This window comes from Antrostomus carolinensis, unplaced genomic scaffold, assembly GCF_000700745.2.
Source record: "Antrostomus carolinensis isolate BGI_N321 unplaced genomic scaffold, ASM70074v2 scaffold37280, whole genome shotgun sequence".
NCBI lineage: Eukaryota > Metazoa > Chordata > Aves > Caprimulgiformes > Caprimulgidae > Antrostomus > Antrostomus carolinensis.
The window spans coordinates 17,028-27,279 of record NW_010289765.1 but is presented as its reverse complement, the minus strand read 5'-3'; the positions used below and the strand labels follow the sequence as shown (position 1 = coordinate 27,279).

The following is a 10,252-nucleotide window of genomic DNA, read 5'->3' as shown; positions in this document are numbered from 1 at the left end:
TCTAATTGCTCTGGTCATACAGGACCTTGTGCCGAAGCTCTAAGCATTACAAATACTATTAACAGGAAAAGCATGTTGAATCTTTTATTCCATCTCTGCAGATAAAAATTTCAAAATCTTACTGAAGGGAGCTTGGACATTTTGTCATGTGCACAGTATATCATTCTTCCTTGGTTGTGGAAAATGAACGTTTCCCTGGGAAAGATTCAAGAGATGGGACTGTAGTGGGGGAAAAAAAATAACCTGATCTTTGGACTACTTAGAGGTTAGTTGAGGAGGCAAGCATGAAAAGCTCAGATAAAAAGCAAGTCCACACTAAGCCAGTCTTTGAAATGGTCTTGTTGACATGCTGGTAGTCAGTACCATAGGGGCTCTGTGGCAGAGTTAGTCTCTGAAATTAAGTATTTTGTTGCTTTTCTTTTTTCAAGGAAATATAGGAGAGTGGTATGCTTCAAATTATGTTTTTATGGAAATCATAAATAAGCTGCCGTGATTACCAGAGGGGGTGACAGCAAGATGCAAACAGCTCAAAATTTGCATCAAGATTTCACCTCCACAGCTACAAAGTACCACATCTTCACAGAGTAACCAAGGAAGCCCAACCTGTCTCACCTGTAATTTTATCAGAAAAAAACTGCTCATTGGGGATTATTGGTTTTGGACAATGGAAAAGATAAATTAAATGTCTGGTCTTCTGCCTGGCACAGGCCAGAGAAGTTCAGGCAGTACCTGCTGAGTTGAACTCAGCAGCTGTTGACTTTAAAAGATGGTGATCATCTTTGAAAATCATGAACAATTTGAGGTCTGTCAGCTGCATTGGAAAGGTGTTCCAATGTTCATTTCAGTCTCCCCAGCTATTTCAATCTTTAGTGTACTGAGACGCACCTCGGATCCCGAGTGTTTCACAGTCTGCGGTCAAAGATGTGGCACAGGGGCTTGGCAGCCCAGATGTAGTTTGTGGGATGTAGAATCACAAGCTCTGAGGGGTAGATACTGCTTTCCTTTGGTATTTGCTTTGCTGACATTTAACAGCTCTCAGGGTGGAACTCTGCAAGATTTCCCCTTGGATTGTACAACAGTGTCTTTATCTTGGTGTCTCTAATGTGGATATACTTTGATGTGACATCTCAAAAGATTTCTTACCATTAAACTCCTCAAGCTATATTCCAAACTGGGAATAGCAGTGGGAGAAGGAGAAGGTTCCTTCCAGAAGGTTCCTTCCAGTCTCAGGTCAGGAACTGTAAGACTGGGATTGCAGAAGGGACTTAGGTTATTGTGTGTGTGTACAGCAGCAGGAAATATTGAACAATAACCCTGACTCCTTGTTGTGTTAGTAAAGCTTATAGCATGTTGTTGGAACTAAATAAAAACATATCGCTCAAGGAAAACGGGTGAAGTTCCCCATGTGACACACTGCTAAGGTTACCTTTTGGAAAGGGAAGGGGTTAAAAAGGCATCTCCCTTGTTTGATTATATAAAGACAGATAAGTTATGTGTTGGATTTTGTTAAAGGTGTTCTGGCTACCTGTGTGAAAGTAGATGGCATAGATGCTGTAATGTTACTCAGTGAAGGGACTGGAGAGAAACCATGTGTGACTGGTTAAAGGCTACTCTAGTTTACCACGACTCCAATTTATTGCTACTTGCTATGAGAAAATGTACAAAGGAAGAAAACAACAAGCAAGCCGAGCTGGATTGACTACTAACTGCAGATTGATTGTGAAGTTTATTGGTTGTTTCCTCAATAGTGCCAAATCAGCACCTGATGTAGAAACAGTCAGCAGTTTGAAGAAAGTTCTAATTAAAACCAGGATGGAATTGAGCATTTATAGCAGTTCAGCACATAAGTGGTCTTTTTCCCCTTGGATAATGGCAGTACAAAGGAATGATCCTATTGCCAAGGCAACATTTGTTGAAATTGTAAAATATATTTTACAGCACATTCCCTCATGAGAAGGAATGAGGAGATGAAGTTGTTTCCAGCACGATAGCTTGCAAAGCTGGAAATAAAGCTTTGCTTCTGCTGGGGTTCTCAAACATTTTCTATCTTCAACCATTTTTTAAGACGGGTGTTGTCTTCTAGACACTTTGTCTTACACCACCAATTGCCCCCCCTGCCCTATGCTAGCCCTCGAAAGAAAAATGAGTTTAGAATAGATATCGCAGAAAACACATGGTGAGAACTTGATTCAGAAAAAGCACATGCTCAGCTGAAATATATGGATAAAGTGTGTATATGGATAAAGTACATCATGGATATGGATGAGCATGAATATGGATAAGCATGGATATGGATAAGCATGAAGAAAGCTAGGTATAGTCCTTGCCTGTAAAAAGGACTCTCATTTCTTTTGATCACGTAGCAATTACATTCCGTCCTTTCTGTCACACCTCTTAGTTTTATACTGTAATTTTTTTTGGTTGGGGACCATAATTTTCATTCTGCTATTTAATTCAATGCACATGCTGTATAAGATAGTGACTAGAGACAACCTCTGGCCAACAGAGTTTCCTTTTAGGAAGATGAATTGAAGAAGAGAGGGCAAACTAGGAAACGAGTGAGCAGAAAGTGGTTGAGCTATTCGCAGGGCTAGTTTTCAGTTACTGTCAACTGAGTCAAATTCTGCTGTGTCTCATGTATTTAGGATATTTCTCATATACTACCTGTTATCTTGTGAATGTCTGAACCATTATTAATAGCAGTTCCTCAAAAAAAAAGTTTTGTTCTGGCTGGCTTCCTGGTACATCAATCTGTCTTAAATAAATCACCTGTTCTTTAATCTCAGATGCAGATGTTTCCCTGATAGTGCAGGGAGCTCTTCCCAATTTTCCAAACATCTTGTACATCAAATGTTGAACTTAAGGCACGGATCAGCTCTGAAAAGTGACATTTTAAAACATCTCCTCTCATTCTGCTGATGTGCTTCTTCAGGTGGCCAGAGTTATGTCTGACTGCAGAGCTGTAAATAAGCTTCTGCCTCCTGCTAGCCACATGGGTCTATAATTGAAGAGGGGTATAGAGATTTTTCACAAGCAACTGATTGCTGTTGGGTTTGGGTGAAATCTGGATGTAGGTGTCCCTGGTGCTCTTGAAAATCTTCCCCAACCTGGGTATGGAAAAGAAAGAAATTCTCACATTGTGCCAGAGTTGTGCCCTAAGGGACTGTGGAATTGAACAAGTTCAATTGGCTCTAAGAAACCAGGCTTAGTTTGTAAGGGTTACATTTAGAAAATCCTTTTCCTTGTCAATCTAGTCCATATGATACAGAAGCTAATGTAACCTGTGGAGGCTCCCAACCCAGAATTACGCTTGAAAAAGCCCAAAGAAAGTGTCCTTGTACTGTGTGGGCTGCCACCCTGCTCAGTCTGACTGTGCCAGCTAGTGAGCAAGTAAGGCAAACCCAGAGATGAGAGTCAACATGTAATTTTTCTGCTTTGTTACCCTACCATAGGCATCGGTGGCTTTTCCAAGGCACGAGCTGAGTGTCTGTAAAATTGTGCAGGACACGGCCCTCCCACTCTGCAAAAGAGAGTCTGGAGGGAGGTCAGTTTTCCTGCATGTCAGGTTTCCTGGTGTAAAACCTTGCAGCGTATTTTCGCTGAAGTGTGTAAAACTGAGCTTGCAGCTACATAAAAGGCCACCAATTTGTTTGTTCCAAGATAAGCTGGATTTAACCAAAGTTTCAGAGGTGAGGCACAACCTTCCAGGCGACCTCCCCCGGCAGACTAAGTTTCACTTAATAAAACACATTAAGGTAGGTTTGAGGCAATCCTTTAAGGTCAGTTGAACTTTCACTGGAAAATACGAGTGCTGGCAAGTATATGCAATATGTAATGCAAAATGTTTAGGGTGTGGGGAAGAAGTGTAAAGGAGCCATACCACAGTGATGAGCTTGGCTAGAAAAGAGACATGAAACAAGTTCCTTAGCGAAAACACCCTCAGAGACGGGTGAAGAATTTAGGGGGGTTGGTAGAGTGTTTTTGTTACCCCCAAGGGGAAAAACAGGAGATCAAAGCCCAAATTCACTTAAGAATGCTTGCTTTGAAATGTATCTATAAATTATAGCATGTACTGCTGGCATCTATTGTAGTCTTTGGTATTTACTTCAGTGTATAACGTGAGATTCACAGTGCCCTGTGTTCGCTTCTTAGTGTGTAAAACTGTGGATGTAAAAATGTGTTAGTGTGTAAAGCATGTTGGTGAAGACAACATTTCGGATTCTCAAGTTTCCTAGTAGCATTTTTGCCTTTTCCCTGTTTTCCTGTGATCTTTGTGCCTCATCCCTGTGATCGTGTGTCCCAGGCACCAACTCACTCGCTAATGGTGATTCCTTGAGGGGTTGCTTGTAGGTTTTAGAGCTCTACCTGCCTCCTTGCCACCTCTCAGCATTATTAAGGTGCCTGTTGTAGCTGTTATCTTCTTGGTCAGGGCAGAATGGGATGTTGCTCCCAGGGGAATCAACAGCTGTTACCCCTCAGTCAGCAAAGTAGCTGCCGAGGCATGTCACCCTTTGCTTTTAACTCCTGCATCAGTCTCTCCATTTCATAGCTCATCTGGAGGAGCAAGAGACCCGACTTCTTGGCGTGGCAGAGCATTTCCAACAGGCTCTCTTAAGCTTTGTGCTCCAGGCTCTTTCTTCCCCGTGAGTGTATAGTTTTAAGCGTTGCATTTTAGACACCTCATTTGCTCTGCTGCCCAACAGAGATTATGTCGGGGTTTTGGCACAATTGGATTAAACTAGCAGACCTGGATAGCTTCCATTGGCATTTCAGGAGATTTTCTGTTAAGGCAAACCTGTGACATTCATACCTTCCTAAGCTTGCACAACTAGGGCGAGAGCTGCAGCTGAGGTCTTGACCTCAGTTACTTAAGCCCCTTTCTCCCAGGAGTGTTCATCACTTTAATCACAGAGTCCTAAATAATCAGTGGGTAGCCTGTAATTAGGGGGTTGTGTCTTGGACTCCTGCAGCCTGCTCCTGGTGTGCTGAGCGCTGCGTATTTTGATTTCCCATTCCCCCAAAGGATGTTTGATCTCAGATTTACACTTCAGAAAATTAAGAAGGGTACGGCAACTCAGTCCCCTGGCAATCTTCCTGCTTTCAGTGGTAGGTGCCTTGCTTTTCCTAAGTATCGCAGTGCTGCAGCGATTGACACACTTGATTTAAGAGTTTGATTTATAGACTGATACTCAGGCTGAAAGTCAGCAGTTCCAGGGCTGCATAAATCAGGCTGTCTCTGGGACTAATACTTCCTTATTTATAATTTCGACAGGAGATTGAATTCTTTCTCGATTCTTTACATTTCTTTCAGATGTAATCGACCACCCTGTCCTTTGGTTTAAAGCTATGTGACTTTGCCACAAATAGAGGGAGGGGAAAGTAAGCCGAGTCCAGGAATTGCTGTGCTATAAAAGCTCCATATTGTATGCTCTTGGACTTTGCTTTCTCCCAGCTTCCTTCAAGCCCACACAAGAGATGGACTTGAGGTTTTTTGGCTTTCTTCCCCTCCCCCCTCCCTCCATACATATGCTGACCTTTTAGAAAAATAAATAAAAGATAAAGAAGGACCTGGAATGTTGCAGAATGTGTGTACATTTTGCTCTCTGTTGTTTTCTGCTGGGATTAGTTGTTTACAATGGGGGAGAGAGGGAGGGCAGAGGAAGGGAGGTCTGTGGCCTTAACTGAAATTAGTGGCATTTCAGAGTGATCTTGTTAGGTGGTCTGCAGTTTAAAGACCTAAATCCTTGTAATCCCCCCATGCCTCCTTGGCCACTACTCCTTTTGCTCTTGTTCTCTCACTTTCAAAAAAAAAAACCACCAACCCACCCCAAAGTCAGCCTCTCTGTCGTTCAGATACAGGCGCATAACGTACACGCACGCACGCGTGCACAGACACAGACGTACACGCACGCTCATTCTCATATGCTTCCATTCGCACGTTGTACCTGTATAACAAATTAATGTCTTAGCTACATCTGTTCCCACTACAGGACTGGGCTTGTAAAATGTTCTCTCTAGAATGCAGACGCACACTGAATATTTTTATTTATTTTCTGAAAAACACCCAGCTGCCAGACTTTCAGTTTGTGATTACACTTAAAACAAATTCAAATTGAAATTTCAGCCATAAATCAAATGCCCCAAATTAGTTCCTCTTGTGGGTTTGAACATGCTCTTTGGATTTTAAGGTCAGAAGATATCCGTTTTCACCGTGCTGAAAAGTTTAAAAATATACTACATTTTCAGGGGAAAAAAAAGAATATGGTTTGCGTTATAGAGCAGTACATCAAATGTGCGCGTGTGCACACACACAACAGTGTCGGTGAAGCTGGATGCTGTCGGAGCACCTTTGAGGACTAATAGCACCTAATTGTTAAGCAAGGCAGGAACTGTGGTGGATGTTCAGCCAAGAATACAGCAGAGTGCTCTGAGATGTGATATTTATCCTGCAAAACAATAAAAGTTTATTCCTTACTCTTCATTTTTAAAAAATAGTAAAAATTAAATAAACACACAAAATACTTCTCTTGGCAGGCTTTTTAACATACTTTTTTTTTAAAAAAAAAGAGGCATTTACAAGTGGTTTCAAAATGGCTGTGTTACATCTGTCAGCGGGTGAAGGGAACACCCACAAATTGTGTTTTTATCTCTTGAAGTTTTGTTCCACTTGAGCAATAAAAGCCGGATTCGTTGCTGGTTTGTGTGATTGGGGTAATCTGAGCGTTGAGTATGGTTTTAAAACTTCTGCAGTTGGTTGGGTTTGTAAGTTTTAAGAAACTCCTGGGGTGGTAGAGAGTTCTTGGGTTTTGTTTTACCCTGGCACCGGGGAAGGGTTGGTTTGCAAGCACCTGGCACAGACAAGTCCATCTTGGTTCCTTGGCCTGTCCCTCCCAACAAATGGTTTGGCAGGAACCCCCCTTATCTTTGATGTTAATGTCATCAGCAGTTTCTTGGTTACAATGCTGTTCTTTCTCCAGGAGTTGAAAAGCTATCCCCCAGTAGGCTCTGAACACACATGCAGTATTCTCCAGCCTGAACTCCAGACCACGAGCTTAAATCCTCTCTCCACTGGGGAATATCCTCCTCTGTGAGGATAATGCCAAGAGGTGTAGTGTACTCACGGCTGCTCTCGTGCTCAGATGAAGTGATAGATGGTGGGAACCTAACAGTTTGCAGGGGAAAGCTCTCATCTGACTGGCTCGAAGTGATGAAGGAGGAAGTATTTTGGAGTGTACATTTTGGATAGGAGCCATTTCAGTGGGAAATGAGCAACCTCTCCCATCGGCTTTGCTAGTCCTGTTGAAAGCCAAGTCAGGATGGCAGTGGTGGGCAGTCCGCCCTCCACCGATTCATTCCCTGGCCTGGCTGCAAATGCCGAGTGCTCTCGCTCTCAGCAACTGCTGTTGTGCAAGATGATGGCCTGAGCTGCTGCACAGGCACACGAAGCTATTGGAAAGGAAGCGGATCATGACAGTGCGAGAGCAAAGGCAGGCAGGGGTCTGCTATGTATCTTTGCCGCTTTTTATCTTATTAACGTGTTAGTAAAAGTCTTGCCAAGGCAACCTGAGCTGGTTACTTGCAGCATAATTGCTCATATTGCCTCCTTATAGGTCAGAGAAGGAGGATTTTAAGCGAGTTAAAAGAATAATTGTTCAGAGGGGACAGTCTGTTCAAGAGGGGTCGTAGTACTAACCAGTGTGGCTGAGGTCCGGTTTTATTGCTTTTACTCCAGCAGAATTAATGCCGGTTTTGTGGGGCAGATGATTTCTGCTCTGACTCACACAAGCAACAGAATTGTAGTATGTTTAATGGCAAATTGTGTATACTAGATAATAGTGATGGGTGAGCAAGGAAATACTGGGAATTAATTTTAGGATTGGCGGTCTGGAGGGAGGATTGAGGTTTCTCTTTTCTCCTGAGGACCACAGCCAGCTAGCTCTTCATTCAGTACAGAATTGAGGCTCAGGGCTTTGACCTGTTAGTTCAGGCTCCAGGGTAGCAGTTCTGTCCACGAGCCAGTCCGATGGTGCAGTGCAGCTGTGTTTCACTCATGCAATGAGTAGTGGTGATGTCTCTGGCCAAGGTGGGGAATGGCTGCGGGTCATTAAACTGGAACTCGCCATGCAGAATATCATTGAGGCCAAAAACTTCAGACAGAGATCAGCTGAGGATAACAAAAATATCCACAATTCTTGTAACTAATAATAGCAGAAATACTGGGGAGAAGCTATGAAATACGATGGTTCACAGCTGGATTAATAAGGGGAAGCAGATTGCCTACATCTCTCTGGGGTTATATATCTCGCTTATACCTCCCTCCCAATCACCTGGTTTTAATGTGTGTTAGACTTTGTATTTTTAGACACTTCGTACCTGGGTGCCTTCAAATTTTCTGTCCTTCAGTGACTTCTACCTGTCTTTACACAAGGGAAAATAAGGAAACAAATAATTTGCATCATAGCTGTTTTTTTCTCTGTAGCTTTGAAAGAAATTACATTTAATGCCATTTAACACTCATTATGCTGAGTGAAGAGCATTTCAGGACACATCACAGATACTAGTAAAGGTTCACAACTTCCATTTTACTGCATGGAGGGGCTCAGACCAATGCAGTAACTCACGCAACATCTCTCAGCAGAGGAGTTACAAAGCCAGCACTTGGGCTCTGAACTTCTTTCCTATCTGGACAATCAGATCAGTGGATTTGAAAGCTGGTTATCACAGATTCAGATACATTTTGGAAGAGAATGACTTTTGCTGAAGTTCCATCCTATGTAAGCATTTCAGACTTTGTGGTATCAAAGGCTACAGCAGTGTGAAGATAGTCAAGGCAGGTAGAGCAGGTCCACTGTGGGTTTCATTGATTTGGTACTGCAGAGTAATCATGTTTGCGTGCTTGAATGTAACATGAACAAAGCCAACCAGCTGAGGTGTTGATCTGCCCCTTCTCACCACTCTTCCTTATTGCCTGGCAAGCTGGAATGTATGCAACTTCTCAGCAAAATTTGCAGGGAAGAACTGGGCTGCTGCTCCTCTTTTTAACTGGGGAGGTTAATGGAGAAGCCACCCCTGCAGTTACCCAGACTGTCTGTGGAAAATATGAGACTTGATCCAGGTCCCACATCCCAGGCCAGTGTCCCATCTATGAAATCCTCTGGCAGTATTTATTCTGTTAAGGAAATGTAGAGGAAAGCTGTTCTAACAGGGGGTAAAACTGGAAACCCGTTTTTGCAAACGCATTCTGACAGCTGGCATTTCAGTTTTTCCAGCAACTGTGTGTGAAGATCAGGAGAAGAATAGTGGAGTTTTTGAGAAAAGAGCAGAACTGAACCTACTTACAGGATCATGTCACAGGCTCATTAGATATTCAGTTGGATACCTTTGTTTTGTACCTGTCATTTTAAATTATTTTCTTGCTTTTTACTTTGTGTTCATGTTGTAGGTGCTGTCTTCAGGGCAGTGTTATTTGTCATAATGCCGTGATAGAGAAGGGTGCAGACATCAAAGACTGTTTGATTGGAAGCGATCAGAGGCTGGAAACCAAAGGTAAGTAGAGGAGCTCTATTTACAGTGCATTTGTAATCCTTTTCAGGATTTCTTCCTCGATATTTTTTTCCTGCTTCTTCGTGAAGTGCCAGTAAACAGTGGCAGTTCTACAGTGTGGTGTCCTATAATATTAGGATTTGTTTTTCATGGAAAGTACAGCTTCTTGGCATAAGAATAGTTCAGGGACTTGCTCCTCTGAAGTTGGCAGAAAAGCTCTGTTTTTGTTGTTATAAAGAACAAGATTGGGTGCTGAGACAGTCTTTTCCCAGAGACCACAATTAGATCAGCCTGAAGTTGTCCTCAGCAGAAAGAGCCACTATTTTGACTTAGTAATCTTTGTCAGTGTCAGGGGCAATGCAGTCAAATTACTGACCCTGCAGACTTCCTTCTCTTTGTACATGCTACCAACCCACGGTGCCAGCGTGCTCCCATTCACCTTGCTGCAAGTAAAAGCTTGAGGTGGAATATCATCCTAGGAGCTGCTGTGCTTAGTACTAAACACAAGGGCAACTATGTTCAGATATGCTTTACTGCTCTGAAATGCTATTTTGGGGCTTCAGGGAGGTTACAACTACGTGGCCCTCATTTGGGCAGAGTTAAGCCATTCAGTGGGAAGTGTGCGTGGCGAGCTTGGTGGTAACCGCCTGAGTGGAACTGTTGATTTCCTGCCCTAAGAGATAATGGGCAGGAAATGGCTGTCTCGGTG

At 42.9% G+C, this 10,252-nt stretch overlaps 1 protein-coding gene across 1 annotated transcript in view; it reads left to right on the top strand.

Annotated features, from left to right (window-relative positions):
- EIF2B3 (eukaryotic translation initiation factor 2B subunit gamma) overlaps window positions 1-10,030 on the top strand; it is a gene marked incomplete at its 5' end in the record, with an annotated part of 37,583 nt that extends 27,553 nt beyond the window's left edge. The window contains one exon of the mRNA XM_010171413.1: window positions 9,443-10,030. Coding sequence (XP_010169715.1) covers window positions 9,443-9,554 — 112 coding nt within the window. The remainder of the gene's footprint in view (window positions 1-9,442) is intronic.
- Between the last annotated feature and the right edge of the window lie 222 nt (window positions 10,031-10,252).